The sequence below is a fragment of the Pyxicephalus adspersus genome, chromosome 4 (genome assembly GCF_032062135.1).
Source record: "Pyxicephalus adspersus chromosome 4, UCB_Pads_2.0, whole genome shotgun sequence".
NCBI classification, from domain to species: domain Eukaryota; kingdom Metazoa; phylum Chordata; class Amphibia; order Anura; family Pyxicephalidae; genus Pyxicephalus; species Pyxicephalus adspersus.
Genome location: NC_092861.1, coordinates 78973107 through 78990267, shown reverse-complemented (window position 1 = coordinate 78990267; position 17161 = coordinate 78973107). Strand labels below are relative to the sequence as shown.

The 17161-nt window shown below is 35.9% G+C and overlaps 1 protein-coding gene across 2 annotated transcripts in view; it reads left to right on the top strand.

Annotated features, from left to right (window-relative positions):
* PDSS2 (decaprenyl diphosphate synthase subunit 2) overlaps window positions 1–17161 on the top strand; it is a 73649-nt gene that overhangs the window by 10552 nt on the left and 45936 nt on the right. For both annotated transcript variants that reach the window (XM_072408722.1, XM_072408721.1), the window contains exon 3: window positions 11374–11508. In XM_072408722.1, coding sequence (XP_072264823.1) covers window positions 11374–11508 — 135 coding nt within the window. The remainder of the gene's footprint in view (window positions 1–11373; window positions 11509–17161) is intronic.

The window sequence follows — 17161 nt, the reverse complement described above, 5'->3', positions numbered from 1 at the left end:
TGCTGGGAATATTCACCCTGTTTTATTGCTTGTTCCACTGGGACAGTTCCTGATGGAAAATATAATATTTTAAACATGTCACCAGAGCAAAAGCTAACGGTAAATATTTCAACCTGTCCTCTAACAGATGTCTAAAATGGGAATTCTCTTCACTTTGTAGAGATTTCCCCTAACTTCCTGTTTTGTCTTCAGGGCAATAAGGGCAAGAAAATGGAATATAGATGGCAAAAAAAAAAAAAAAATTGACAGGTTGTTACTTCTCCCTACTATATCTAAAACTACAATGAAAGTTTGGCGATATATTTTTTTAAGTGAAATTGTGACCCAAAAAGCTGAAATGCCCAGCTAGGAGACTAATATGTAAACGTAATGGTAAATGCATGCAATTGAAAAAAACGAAACAAAAATGCAACTCTTGGTCTCTGTTAAATAATTCTGTCTACATAGAAATATTAAGTATGGATTGTGCAGAAATAAATTACGAATTTGGAAATTCACTGGTTGCCGTTGAATTGCATTTGTAAAGCTTATTAAAGCCACAACAATCTCTATCTTGAGGAACTGCCTTGAACTTCTTTAGCCTTTTTGCAGTTTAATATGAATGGGCTTAATTCTTTGAAAAATTACTTCAAAGAAATAATGATAGGCTTCTGTTTTTTTTTTTAGTGCTTTTAAAAAAACTGTGATGTTTAAAGTGAAACTTATTGTATAAACATTACAAGGATTTTAGAAAATGTCATTACACTTTCTGACCTAACCTAACCTCTCTAGATAGTTTTTACCAACATCTTCCTCTAACTATAAAAGAATGTAAATGCCAAGATAGGAGGTCAACCCTCACATTTTCATAAAAGAGCATGTACTGTAAAATATTCCGCTTACATGTACGCATGCTATTATTCCAGCATTGGAGGGTGATTAGAAACTAGGTGTAATCGGTTAATATGATAGGAAAGACATGGAGCCACAGACAGATATTGTGTCTTTATACGTGATTTGTTGCCTCCTTCTTACCCCACAAATCGGGTGAAAAAACAAATAATCACATTAGATGTTCTTATATGGTACTCTGGTTCTTATGACTTGCCTAGCAGTTATCACTAGTTACCAATTCCAGGTGCCTAGCAGTTATCACTAGTTACCAATCCCAGGTGCCTAGCAGTTATCACTAGTTACCAATCCCAGGTGCCTAGCAGTTGTCAAGAAGTAGTGACTAAGGAGGGGCATTTTTTTTTTCTGCTAATGTGAACTAAGCCTAATTTGTTAAGCCACATTGATCACAATATTACACTACTACAAAGGATTACACTATTAAAACATGGAACTCTAGGGAGTTGGATTAAAAAACACAGCACTGGACTATTGGGGCATAATACGAAAAAAATGGAAAATTGTACATTCTAACAATCCAGGCATTAGAAAGTTGGAACAAAGTATAGGCGGCAGGTGGAACACTGACACAAAAGCAGGGGTTACTGGATACCTATGGCATAAATAACTAGGAGCTCCAAATTTGCCATGTCTAGCCCACCCAATTTTTTACCACCCGGCTACAGTCGACTGAAAAAAAATGTCTGGGGAGAACACTGTGTGTATATATTTTAAAATTAGAATGCTTTTACTTTAAATTAAGGGAATTTAAGTTCTTTGGAAATGGTCTAATACCGTTTCCAGATTGATGGGCATCAATATTAATTCTTGATGTTTTTCCTCCTCTGGCATTGTGTTAACACACACCTGAATACTTCAGACTGGCAAACTGCCAACGCTTTCTATATATCAAATACAGCGCAGAAACGGCACCTGGCGACTACTTACTTTTTTAATTCCCATGAAAGTGGTAAGGGTGTACTTGATTTATCACACACTGCTTTTGCATGTAAAATTCTGAATTCTTATAAGCTGATAACATGAAATAACTTTATATTTACCATTTGTTTCTTGCTGCTTCATATCAGTTTTGTTGGTTTGGTAAAATGATACATGTTTTATGTCCGTTCAGTTTCATGACTGTATGATCTAAATTGATTTGTCAGTCATTTCCAGTCATAAACAGTCAGCAGCAGATTGTGAACCATTTCAAATTTTCCATATTTTTATGTGAATTTGCCCAAAAACATTATCTGATTTTCAAACCTAAAAGTAAATAAGGAAAACCTAGTTAAATAAAAAAAATAAAATATTTGGTCATGTATTTATTTAAAAAATTATCCAATAACAAATCTGTGTGTGACTAAAGTAAGTGAATCAGGCTCTCAGTATTTGGTGTCACCCCCTTGGGCGGCAATATCTGCAAATAAATGTTTGCGTTGTCTGTTGATCAGTCCTGCCCATCGTTCTTGAATGGCTTGCTTTAGGTCTTTACACAACATTACAATTGGATTAAGGTCAAGACATTGGCTTGACCATTTCTGAACATTCACTTTATTCTTCCTTAACCATTCTTTGGTAGAGTGACTTGTATGTCTTATCTTCCTGCATGACCCACTGTTTTTTCAGGTTCAGTCCATTGACAGATGTCTTTTTTTTCTTTAGAATTCTCTAGTATAGTTCATTGTTCTAATAATGATGGCACCCAGTACCATGTTTCACAAATGTGACAAGGTTCTTATGCTGGGATGTAATGTTTTCCTTTTTTTTAAATGTAAAGCTAATCAAGAAAAAACATTCTATTTGGGCTTCCTCATCCACGAGACATCCATTCATTATCCTTCTAGTTTGCCAATATGATCTTTACCAAACTGTGGGCAGTCAGCAATTTTTTGGGGGAGGGCATTGCTGTTTCCTTGCCACCCTGGCATATAGCCATGGCATCATCAATGGCCAATAAGGTTTTCTGGAGCAGTAAAGAGCAGTAAAGAGGGATCAAGGAGGATTCCTGACATTGTCCTTTACATACACAGTGCCCTGTTGGATCCTGTTGGTCCATTTGGTACTTGTTTTGCTCTGATAACCTTCTTTCTCAGCTTATGTCAGAACACTGATTCAGAGGTTGATGATGCTACAAGAAATTCACTGAAAGCAAAATGATGGCAACCTAGAAATGAAGTATCATGACAGGATCATCAACTATTTATTTTGAAGGGTATGCAGATAAAAAGACCCAATGACTGAATTTACAAAGCACTCTAACTTTTACGAGTGAATGGAAAGATGAGGAAACAAAAAGGGACTAAGTGACTGTGCAGGAATGACATTGAATCAAATCTGTTGCTTAGCCTTCTATAGGCAGTGTCTGATCAGTTCCCAGATTTCACCATTTCCCATGTTTTTTGCCTAGATTTTACAAACTCCCAAGCGGTGAATCCTCTGATCCTCCCACAGATAATCTGCTATGATGGAGTAATATGATTACAAATATGTAGGAATAATCTTTTTCACCAAGCTATGATAATGATTTGTTTTACAGTTGGTAAAAACAGAAGGGGGCTACTATTTATTATATGTTCATCTCTATACATTGTTTAACTCCTGAGATGTGACAATCCCTCACTACACCCCAAGTACCAAGCAGGGGATATGGCTTCCCATTCAGCCAAGATTATTAGTGCAACAACTGACAGTTCCAGCTCTATGCTGCCACTATGAATGTTCCCTCCCAGCTGCATCTGAAATTGAGATTTAGAGCACTATAAACCGGTTTCTTACAACAGGATATAGAGAGAAAAGAAGTTCATCAGCTGGATGTATATATGAGAACATGTCATATTTATTACCTCTTAAAGCAGAAGTAAACACAAAAAACAAAAAACTCACTTACCTTTGCCTTCGCAGATCCATCGATCTCTCCGGAGGTTTTCTCGATCGGATCCCGCTTCATCCTGGAATCCTGCTTCGTCCAGCACGGTGGAAGCACCGCCATCTTTTTTCCCGTTCTTCCACCTACTTTGTTTGTCACCTGATCTCGCACTGCACAGGTGGAAGATCGGTTGACATAGATGGGGAAAAAAGACTGCCAATCTCACTGCACATGCATGAGATCAGAAAATGTTTTACCCCATATGTATGTGACATATGTATGCTGGGAGGCTCTTTGCTCCCATTCTGTCTTGTTCACCATGGGTTTTTAACCACCTCCCTCAAAAAAGAAGGTCATTTTTATTTTATATAAAAGGGTTAGTTTATGTCTGCTTTAGGTGCCTGACTTAAAAAAAAAAATTTAAAAATATTAATTTTAGTACTATCATAATAAATAAAAAGTATGTGCAAACCACTATGCATTTCCATAGGCTGTTTGAAATTCTATACATTTCCATGTGTTTTAAGTATTAGGTTGAAATGAGGGCTGTGAATTAGAACATTCATCTCTGCTGAGAAGACCTCAGATATGTCACAAGAGCAGTTATAAACTTAGTTTTTCCAAAAGATACATTGCAGCTAAAATGAAAAGGACTTGCCTAAAAGGTGTCATATAGGGCAGAGCTTCCTGCACTGACAGCTGTTAAACACCTACAAGCAGCCTTGAGGGCCACATGAACATAAGCTCAATCAAAAAGTGGTTCATAGAAGTCTGTGACTTCTAAACCTGTCAAGGAGGTAATTAAACAGTAGCTGAAACTGCTTAGGTGTTATGGATATTTAGAAATTACTTTTTTCCACCAGCTGGAAATGCTCAAAAATATGGAACAGAGGTTATTATTAGCTGTTTTTATAATACATTCTCAACTGTCATGTGACACCACTTTTAGAAAGTAAGCCTGTGTCTCATGTAGCATTACCTGCGGCTTGACGAGGACGCTAATTTGCAGTTACTTGCCACTGGAAGAGATGCACATCTGCCAATAGTTCTGTATGTTATTTTAGGGAATCTTCCTATATAAAAACTAGCTGGGAAGAAGTTTAGCAGGTTAGTAGCAGCAAAATCTGGGTATGTCTGCAATCATGTAAAAAACTAAAGGAACAAAATTGAAAGTGTTGGCCTTAATAGTCAGGTTTTTTCTTTTATAATTCATTGGAGAAAAATAAAGTACTAAAACCTAAATGACTACTTTAAATAGAAAAAAAAGTTCAGTAAAATTTAATTAATAACTGCTTGAAATTAAAAATCAGATCCGAATGACAATGCTTTAGGGATGGCGATAATTGATGTGTACATGTAGATATCCCTTTCCAAATTCCCTTTCCAAATATTGACAAGCTTACTATATATATTATTCTTTGTTTACAAGTGTCAGCATGTGCCCAATTATGAAAAAACTAAAGTCTTTCTGTATATGTTATGCAGTGTTCAGGAACAGTATGTTGGCTCAATGACTAGTACACTCACCCTATGGGGTCCAAGGATTGAATCTCATCACTAATGGCATGGGGTTTTCACGTTCTCCCTGTGTTCCAAAAACATATTGAAAGGTTAAGATAGGTAGGTTTTGGAGTGTGGTAATGGCATTTAACTATGACAGGGACATTAGATTGTGAGCTCCTTTGGAGGACATTCTGTGGTATGTCCATGGATTCTATAAAGTGCTGCGTAAGATGCCAAATACACAAAGATGGGCTTCCTCATGACCCAACATGTTATTGACAAAAAAAAAACTTTGATGTATAGTGATTATACATTCCTAAATCTCTTTTCTTGTGGTAAAATCTAATTTTATACTGACAGTTCTAAACTAACCATTTGCACAGTGCTGTACATTCTTACATATTTCAAGCAGAGTGGGTCATACCTGGAATGCAATCACTTTGATACCATTAGCCAGCCTGAACTTGCAAAATATGAAAACCTGGAACTCCTGTTTTTTTGTGCTAACTTTTGACTATAAAATTATGTTTAGCAATATTAGGACCTTAACATCCTTTATCCTTGTGTGATGTGTGTGTATGTAGGCTACTTGGATTTTAACATCTCCAAAATCCAACTGAACGTCATGTGTTTTACAGCATTGATACATATTTTAGTGTAATGTGCTATTCAGCATCAAATGTAAATCAGTTAAATGACAATGCAAGTGTTAAGCAGCCAGGCCATTCAGACATTTTAAGCAGTTTTTGGCTTCGATATTTTGTGTTTTATACACTCATCTGTCATTTTCCGCTCTTGTTCTCTTCTGCGGCCATTATTTTGCCAAATGATCCCTGGCACAACATTCAGTCACCTGCTGTCCAGGGTTCTCATTCCTGCCACGGTTAGATGCCTAAATATTCTCATCTGGTTGCAAAAAGAGCTCCTGAAAATAATCCAGTTTGATGTGTTTGGCTTTTTTTGTTCCATTTTTGCTTATGTTGCTGTCTTTTTCCTTCTCTCCAGGCGTCTGTCTGCTGCCACATGCTCATCAAATATAATTGCTGCATCTGGACATTTTTTTTTTTATTAATAGTTGATGTAGGCCCCTTGGAGGGCTCACTCAGGTACATATATTCTTCCTACCCCTAAAGCAATGACATGTGGTTGATGAAGACCTAAGTTTCCTTGGGACTGGACTTGTAAATGTCATTGTGACACATATGTAATTTCTCTGTTAAGTGCTTTCAGTCAGTGGCCTATTTAACAATGCTGCCTAATTTGCTGCAGTGTTATAATTTCCTAGATACATTTAGCTTTAACCTTTAAGCTTTTGAAAGGCTGATTACACGCAGGGCACTGCTGTTAGCAGCTATAAGGGTTGAGCAAGAACTTATGGCACAAACCATGTCAGCTAATCCCCTTAGGTCAGTGCTAGAGCACAGCTAGTGAAGCCAAAAGTGTTTGGCTCCTGGGGAGCTGTCAGACAGGCAACCATGGTCCAGTTTAAAGTACATGGTCAATGTTTTAAGCAGTATATAATGGTGTTAGACTCATGGTTCGGGGATTGTAGAGTTCTTTTCTTTAGGGTAAATTGGCTTTCTGTCACTTTATTTACAGATGGTGACCATGCATCCTACAACTTGTAAAGTTTTTTTTTTGTATATTTTCCATTGCCCCTCAAGCATAGTGGTGTTACACTAACTTGCCACATGGTCTGTCTGTAGTTCTACATGAAGTGAATAGACAAAGAACACATGATGAATCCATTGTATCCTCAGGCTTTTAGAGTATTTGCAGTTGAAGCCCTCAGGATTCTGGATCTTCCTCTTAACAGACTAAAAAACGTACAGCAACATGTAGTCAATTAAAAATCGAATGACAACATTGTGCCGATCCAGTCTGTTAAATACCATTTTTGATCTCACCAATGTGAATAAAATTACAGCACTTACAACACTTGTAATGATTCTTGTTAAATCTATACTCCTATATACTCTATTTGTCATAAACATACTTTTCTAGCCACACATTCTTCCTGACATCTGAACTAATTTTCTAAAAGGTCAGAGTACTTCTTTTATATCCTAACTACTGAAGTTCCCTTACTCGACCCTGCAAGCATCAGTGGCTTCAGGCCAATTTTTCTGGTACATCACAGAAAACATACAGATTGGTATGTTTTTGTCAGCCCATTTAGCAGGTATAGGCAACCCCAGCCACCCCACCATGGGCTGTGGAAACTGGAAACAAATGTGAACTTCATGCAGGTAATGTCCCAGCAAAAATTAAAACCTAGGACCCCTAGTAGTGCAAGGACAGAGTGCTAGACAGAGAACCACCATGCCACTCACAGGGACAATGCCATCTAAAAACAGTCAGCAGGGAAAGTTATCAGCTTTATGGCGGAATCAACAGGTATGTGTTTGTACCTATCTAACAGAACTAGAAAAGAAGTTGTAATTGTATTAACAAATAAAAAAGGGAACTTTTGAGTCACAAAGACAGAGCAAGCATTATATATATGGGCATTATATTTTTTATATACACACACTAATTGCACGATAGTTGTGCAGCTGGTGGTAAATAAAGTAGTGATCATTAGTTACCTTTATGTTACCCTGACAGATTCTATTTAAATAGTAAAATGCTTTATAAATGTTTTTTTTTTTTTTTGTAAATAGTGCCAAATAATAAACTATGTTTTTCAATTGTTTGGTTTACTTCTAAATACAGTGACTTTTGTAGTAAATATATAAGATTAGGTTCAGACTAGCGGTAAAAGTCCAGTGTTTATTGCTCCCAGTTGCTTGCTGTTGCAGGAACAGCTAGCCTTCCAGGAACAGTTTCAGGCAAAAATGCTTGTACTTTTGTAGATGTTTAGAGGTATTTGCATGTATTTTTGAACTTCCCATAGACACTGAGTTGAGCATACAAAAAAACTTTGCAGCAACACTTCTGCCTGTCAGTTAAGAGATAATAAATAGACCCTGTCGAACCAATGGTAACCATTTTTTTTTCAGGGGGTTTTAGGTGGTAAACCTAATAAAACAGCTTTAAAAAAAACTGTTTATAGGTGAGTTTTTGTTTAAGGCCTAAATTGGGATTAAGTGTTACCGAGTAACCTTGGGTAAGTTTTGATTTTGTACAGTGGTACTTCTGAGCGAAGGGCATTTATTATTTAGTAGTAGGTAAGTAGATATAAATGCATGTTGCAATTGGCAGACCATTAATAAAAGAAATATCATAGCATTACAAGTGTAAACTTGTGTTCAGCAACATGCCACAATAATATTAATTTGACCTAATAATGTGGCTGATTGCTTCTGTTTTGTATTTACATGCAACCCATTTAAGGTCTTTTCTATGAGCAATATAATATTGAAGAGTTCTGAATGGCTATAAAAGAGGATATTGTAATTACAAAGTTTCCTTTCCCATTTTAATTTTACCCTGGGGAATGTGTAAAGATTTGGCTGCCAGTTACCCAGTTTGTATTCTACTTTTGCTGCTGTACAGAGGAGCACAACAATAAGAATGATTACTGGAAGTAGTGACGTAAGCACTTTCTAATCCTCTGAGAACTGGGTTAGAATCGGGTAGAGTGAGACTGGAAGTAGATTGTTGATGTGCATGTAGACTTCAGTTCTGCCAACTATTCTAGGCTCCCACAGCCACCACATGCTAAGTATGTAATGATGATGGTTCTACTGGATGTTGAAGGCCGGTGTGTCAGCTATGTGCAACCGCTGGATCAGATAGCAGCCACAAAACGACTTCTAACAACTAGGTTAAAGCAGTTGGAAACAACTTAGATTTACCTCCTTCCTTTTTGTGATTGGTATACCGAATATATACTTGAAGCTTATTCTTTCCTTAGATTTCTTGCCAAAATGTTCATATATTTGTGTCAGAAGGGCAAGCATTCTGGGAAGCATATAAATGAGGAAAAATGTGTATGGGTTTACTGTCATAGTCAGAGTGATAAAGCAGTTCATTATCAGCTGCCCCGGGTTATAGAACAGCATCCCAAAAAAATCCTGCACATGCTTGTGCAACTGTCAAAACAAATGTCACTCTTGGGTAATTTAGGGCAGAATCGTTAATTGAAGAAGCAAGGTTGCATGCTGTTATTATTTTGGCTGTGTGTAGCACATACTGCTGTAAGGAGAAAGCATAAAAAAATTCTTCCAAGACTTTTAAACATGCTTTCACCACTAGTTTAGAATAATGCAATGTAATGCAAAATGTTATTATGCAGCTTCAGTTTAAGTGCATCTGTGTCAAAAAAATCACTGCAAAAGTAACTGCATGGATTGCATTAAAACAGCACACAGTGACTGCAGTTCTTTTTTATGACTCCTATTTACTCCATAATATTAACAGTAGGTACTGTTTGCTCAGTGTGACTATCAACCTAGACCAGTCATTCTCAAGCAGCGTTCCCTACTAGATGTGGTTTACTAAGGCCACTTTCAGATGTGCAATCTAAAATCGCATTGGTTTTTATAGGTAACTGCAGCGTTCATCAAACAGATTGGAGTATGCTTGCGGTGTGGTTCACTGCCATCCCCCATTTTCTAGTTAACTGCAATGCAGATACATTCAACTGCAATTCACACGTCACATCCTGGAATCACTCTGCAAACCACCTTAACCAAAACATGACCACAGCTGTGTGCAAATGCATGCACAAAATGGTTTCCAGCCGCTCCTATTTGGTCGAATGGGAGTGGTTGAGTGTATGGTAAACCACTGCAGTTAATGGTATATTTGAAATTATACTTTGGGTTAACTAACCATTAAAGTACAGCTGTTGTTGAAAACAAAGCTTTACCCCAACTAAAATGCAGCTTTTTACTTACTTCTTTATCAAAGCTACATTCTGATATTTTTTTCTTCTTAGTAGCAAAATATCTACTTGGTACCAGCCACGTTGATCCAAAACATGGATTCTGAATCAGCAGCTTTTTTCTGCAATAAATCCATGTAAGTTACTTAAGCAGAGGAGCTATGTGACTGGCATCCACCTCCAGCTTCCTTACATCTTCTCTTGCTTCCCTCTCCCCTTTTGTTTTTCTCCCCCTTTTTCACCTCTGGGTTTGATTGACAGATCCTTAATTCTATGTCATTCTTTCTTTTGCAATAAACTTTACCATCATATAAAAAAAGACAATGAATGGCCTATAATTAACTACATTTCCAACTTTTTTGCTATTGTATTTTGTGTCAAATATAGACCTAGGTAATACAGCCAATACTTGAACCACTTGATCCCAAATGATTTGTGCAAATTGTGTTTTTATGTACATAGATTTTTTGTATTACATGGAAAAATATTAATAATCCCTATCACTTTCATAATAAAAAGCACTTCTTCTGAGAGTACATATTTTATAGTTTTAAAAGTAAAGACCTGGTTATTGTTGTATGGCATCATAAAAATATTACATTTAAACTAATAGCAATCTAATACATAATGTAATATCTAATGAGCATAGGATTAAGTATCGCGTCAAAGAGGTAAGAAGTGCATATTCTGTAGTATGTTAAAGCAGTGCGATGTCCTGGAGTTCATGATGGACTTGCGTTGTCCATTATATAAAGTTACAATAAAATACTACAAATTGTATGGGAACCTGATAAATACTGCAGCAGGTATTCAGACTCAGAACTTAAAAAATATAAAAGAAACTGGTGGATTGTTTAAAATTCAAACATCTATTGAAAGCTAAAACATAATTTTTAAGGTGACTGGTCCTTGGAAAACTGTCATCATTTAGATCTGTCCAGATAAAAATTGTCTCTTTAGAAAGCTGCAGGTCATACCATTAACAGGTATTTCCATAGTTCACAGAACTCATCTTCTCTTTACAGTGTTGTAAGTGTCTTACACAAGAAAGTCCTGTCAGCCGCACCATAGAAACGTCTGTAATAGAACAACTTAAACGTGTCACATTGTGTGTTGTGTGAAGTGACAGGGTGGGAGCAATTAATGACAGTGGCTGGCTTGGAGATAATCCTTTACCATATTGTACTGTAATGATGGAACTGTAAGCAAAGACATACGGGCATAGTTTCTTTTATTTTTGTGCTTTTTGGGTTGCCTACATGCTATACTGATAAGCCTTTATTTATTATTTTCTTCACAGAGCCTTTGTGTACGATAGTCGCAACAACCTTCAGATGCGAGGCTTAGTAGTGTTGCTTATTTCTAAAGCTGCTGGACCAAGTAAACAGACAGATGAGTCCTTGCAACAGGACATGGTTAGCGGCATTTATGCAAGGTGAGATTTTTTTTTACAGTTTTATGGAATATTTTTGTATTATTATATTATATATATTTTAGTCTTCTACAATTCCATTACTTCAATTCATTTAAAATAAACTTAAAGTAGAACTCTGTACATACTATGGTTTATTTCTTACCGGCATGTATGTACATATGTTTTACTTGGAATCAATTTAAAAAAAATAATACTACACACTGATTTGTTTATTTATGCTAAAGTGGAACTCCAATCAACTAAATACACTTAAATACTTAGCTACTGAAATTATTCTAATTCTATGCGAGATACACACCTCTTATAGTCAGTCACATCACCCTGACATTGTTTCAGCTTGAATATATACTCGGTCAGCCTTTTTTCTGATAGCTGATGATACTATTCACTGTACAGTTAGGTGGGCTGAGGAAGAGGGATGATGTGTAAACCACAAGATTGGCTTCACAGGATTACAAGTTTTTTAACTGAGATACACACAGAGCACTGAAATACAGGCTTTTCCACTGCAGCTGACTGAAAAACTTTGCTGCTTCCTGAGATGCAAAATGCAGGTGTGATCAATTGATATTGTGTTGATAACACAACCCTGGAATCAGATAGGGAGAAAAAATTAATTTGGTCAAGATTATGAACACTAAGTTAATGCTTGCAACTATTGTTATTAATGAAGTTTTAGCTCCCTTTTAGGACTTGTTTAATGCATTTTATTCTATGTTTAAATGTTTATTTTGTTATGCACTCCCTGTTATCTTGTGCAGACTTCCAGGAACAGCCACTTTCCCCCTTTTCAGGCAGTCCCTGTTGGTTCTCCAGCTGTATATGGGTTCTGATTGCCTCCATTTTCTGCAGGTCACTCCTTCATCCAGCAAATGCTCTAATTTTTTTTTTTTTGTAGCCAGCTTTCCTGCCAATCTAATTTTTTTTTTTTATATGTGTGACTACAGCATTGTGAGATGTGATTGGTTGTTGTGAGCTGCTTTTCTAAGGCCTTAAAAAATAGGAATAGTTACAATTATTTAGCAAGATATGACAATCCAGAATGTGTTATGTCACCAGCTACTCTGGTCTATTCTGATTTACTTATTCTAGAATATGTCATCATTATCTGGTAATGTCAGTGGATTCTTTTTTGCATTCAACCAGCATGTTTTTCCCTTATGCAAGGTTAAAGGAAAGATCCTGATTTGACTAATATCTTCCGAAACAAAATGTCTTCCAGTAGAATGGTTTCATTAGTGTATAACCTAATATCACCGTAATATTCCAGTTTTTTACTAGCAATAATCCTGCTTTTCAGTTTTTCTTGCACATGATTGGGTATTTGGTTCACAATTCAGATTGCTAATTAAACAGCTTCCAGTTCTTTAGTAAATAAAGTAAACTATTCATCAGAACTGCTACAGAAAAATGCTACAAACACTACAACTGACAGATGTGTTTGGATGTTTGAAGGTTGCCATTTGCACATTGCATTGATACTTTACAGTTGGAGTTCTGCTTCCAGTATGGGATTCATGAAACTAGGGAAAGTAACCCTCTCTTACTACCCCTCTGGAACAGTGATAGAAATAAAATATAATTTTCTTTTGTAGAATAGGAGAGGGCTAGAACTGTCAGGTTTCTTTTTGTGTGCTACTGTTGCAGATTTTTCTGCAAACTTCCTGTTTAGAAGAAGTGAAGGCAAATCCTTCTAACAAACCCATGGATAACATGAAAAACCTGACTGATGTCCTAATTTTTCCCCACTATTTTCAAAACTAAAAGTTGGTACAAAGCACTAGGATGACATCAAATCATAACTAAAACAAATAACAAGGTGGCCTTGTTGCTACAGAGTTTACAGATCAAACAGCAATACCTGCGGAAAGAGGCAATATACTAACATTTCCATCAGCCTGTCCTGACTCCTAAAAACTTGTTTACTCATTACAAGCTGCTCCTGTTGCTTTGCATGTTCAGTAGTCATCTGGTTATTTTTTGGAACATTTTATTACATGTTTATTTATATTTTATTTGTCCATTGGCCTGTGAGAATTCTATGACTCATTTGTAGCCTCTACGATCATCATTTGTAGCATTTTTTTTCCTACAAAGCTATCCTTGCATATCTTTAATTCTGTGAATATATCTGTAAGTGTCATAGCGACAGAAATGTGCCAGTAGAGTGGTTCTAGGCAGCTAATTGTCTTATCCCGCAGACTCAGCTGGATGTAAGTGCCAAGTGTGATACAACAGGACGGCTGGTTAATGTCCAGTCCATGTTCCATTAAGAGTTACTGTGCCTTGGCAGCGAGCATCCTAGACTGGCTGCTGTTTTGTAATCCTGTGGACACGGTCCAGATTATGGTTGTTAACACAACTAATAATAACATGCAAAAAACAGAAAAATGCTTTATTTAGTGACAATGATTATATTCTTGAAGAAATTTGTTTTGTGTAGTTGCCTCTTCTCTGATGTTTTTGTAATTGTGGTTAACCTTAAATGATTAGCTGAACACTGCAAAGATTAAAAAACAATGCCTTTAATTCATTTATGTCTACATGTTTTTTTTAATACAAGATGTGTTTCTGAAATTTGTATCAATATTTACTTGCTCTAATCCCTTTGATCTCTTCCCCCTTTCAGCCAGTTTAGGTAAAGCAGAGTGATAAAAGGATCTGTTATTTTTGTTTTTAGGCTTTCGATCTAGAAACCTGTCCAACCAGGTTCTGGACCTCCTAATTTAATTTTTTTTTAAAATGACCTATCCATTGTAGTCCTCAGTTAGGTGAAATTTGCAGATTCTGCTAAATAAACTAATATGTTTCTTTTCATCAATAACAAGTGTTGTGTACAAAAGGCCTCTTCCCTGCACATGTGACCGAGTCACTGTTTTCCCAAATGTGCTCCCCCTAGTTTTATTTTTTTGGCTACGTTCAGACCATATTTAACCGCCTACCACTTATAAAAGGGTAATGTTGGAATTATTAGGTTATTTTTTTCCTCCCATTTTTTTTAGGTTTTTGCCTGCAGTATTTTTACTTGTTTGTCAAACCAGTCACCTCTATAGACTCCACCTAAAGGTGGTTTAAAGGTTTTTGCATATCTACGAAAATTCAGAGATTTCAGCTCCTGAATTAAAGAAGCCATAATAATTGTTTGCTAAAATCTTTGCATCCTATGTAACTGGCTATGAGATCACTGATTTCCTGCCAACAAAATGAACATTTAAAATTAGTATATCAACTTTGTGGTGAAATGAAGCCTAATATTGATAAACCCCTATTCTCCGCTTTCTTTTTCCAAAAAGCTGCACCATTGCTTTACAAATAGATGAACAAGTATATAACTATAATGTGGCAGATATTGGTGGAAAGCAATATACTTCATACTGTGTATGCACAGATTTATTATATAATAAGTGTTGGAGTGTTAAGTGATTTTCATCAGTTGAGCACCTGCAGTGCTGTGGTAATTAAACTCTGCTATTAGAAGGTTCACTCTGCAGGTTATTGATGAGCAGGAAATCTAAGAATTGCACATTTGTATGTAGATAACAGAGAAATTATCAAGTGAAATATCCATAGGAGGGTTTAAACACAGAAATCTCCTATATGCAGTATTGTTAGGAAATGATCAGTGCATTAAGTGGAAAGTACCTCCTGTTATAAAGGTTTATCACTGAAATATTTCTCTACTAGCCTAACAATTTTTATGATATTGTATACCTTTCCTTTTTAATTATTATTATTTACACCAACCTTTTCATACTTTATGAAGGGTAGGAATAACATTGTGATATCATAAAGAATTACATATCCTGTGAAAATCCTAAAGCCAGTGTATCTCTTGATTGCAGAAAAGTAATGTATTCCAACATTTCTACTAATTTATATCCAACCACCCCAGTCTATTTAGGAAAGTTGTCTGTTGACACTGTACCTCTAGCAGACTTTATACCAATATATTTTACACAGTGCCTCATACCTTATTAATACACATAGTACAACTTACCTCATGTCATATAATTACCTCATTTTAGGCAGGCCTATCATTCCTGTGATAGGGGGAGTTTCTTTATGTGTTTAAACAATACTACAACAGGCTATTATTTTCATTAAAGTTAACATTGCACCATTTAACAGTCTAACATTTTGTAAACCCCATAGACTGCCCTTGCAATTTCTAATCCAAAATATTTAGCTGAAAGATTTTCTATTCAACCGATAGGAGGGTTTCAGCAATCAAGGCAGTTCTGCCAATAATATTATTATTTAATATTATAATATTATTATTAATTAATAATTATATTTATAATATTAATCATGCCGTTCAACTAAGACCATCTGCTGAGTTTTGTGTTTGGAGTTTTCATTTCCTAAAATATGTTGAAGATAACTTTTTATGGGAATTTGTTTATGGTAAAGCCACTGTTTTCTGCTTAATAGGCAAAATGCATTGTAAAGATGATTGGCATGAGATCATTGAGTGCCCGAAAGCTGTATGTATTAGGCTGTTTTCCCCCTTTACATTTAGAAAGCCACCTCTTTACTTTCTTCTGTATTTTTCTACAGAGAAGTTAGCTGCCAGTTGTTAATTTAATACTCAGGTCAGTAATATAAGCTTAAGTATTCTGACAGGAAATGGAAAACTCCTTGGATTATGTAGCAGTGACACATTTTCCTTTGTGGATTGGCTAGAACCTCATGTTACATGTAAAAGTTGTGTAGGCCATTGGAGAAGCATCCAGTAAAAGCTGGCCTGTATAAAGAAGAACTATGTAGTGCTTGGCTTAGCCATTCGCAGTATTATGGTCCCATGGCAACAAAGGGGAGGACAATTCATCATAAAATAGCATGGAAATGCTATATTCAACCAAAAGTCATTTTTATAACACAGTATAATGAAGTGCATTCAGATACCTTCACTTATGGCAATGCATCTAAACTTGGTACACAAAAAGCTTCACAACTACTATGATGTGGCTAAATGTAGTTTTAGCTTCAGGTTCTACTTTTTTCAAGTTTGCTAATATGAATAACATAAAGTAAGGGGTGAACACAGAAAAAATAATTGCAATGTTTCCAGTAGACAATGTGACCCTTGGATCACATGTAGTAGCTTAGGAGTAAGTTTTTTTCTATTGCAATGCAAATATTGAATGTAAAATCAGCATGACTGGGACTTTAGAAATGTGGTAAATTGTATCTATAAAACATCATACACATCAGTAGGAAATAACAACAGATTTATTTAATCCAATAAAATATATATGGATATGGATCAACCCTAAAAGTATCCTTAGCGCAGAAGTTTTTCTGCAAAGAAAAGGGATTTCTGTGAAATCAGAATAACTGGTGCTCAAGTCTGTTCTTTTCTCAAGTAAAAGCAAACATTCTGCACATGGACACATTGTAATTGAAACTGAATATGTGTGTGAATAGTGTGTACATATATGCGTTATTGTAAGGTATTTTTCATGTTACATACAAAAGTACATTTATTTAGCACAATAACTAAACATACCTCGAGTCATGTGCGTAGCGTAGATTCACCCTGTACTTACCTAGTTATTGAGCTTTTAAGTGTTAAAACAGCAGTATACACACATCTAAAGTTACATACACACTCATTATAGATAATGTGTTTCGAAGAAACACTTGGCTGAGG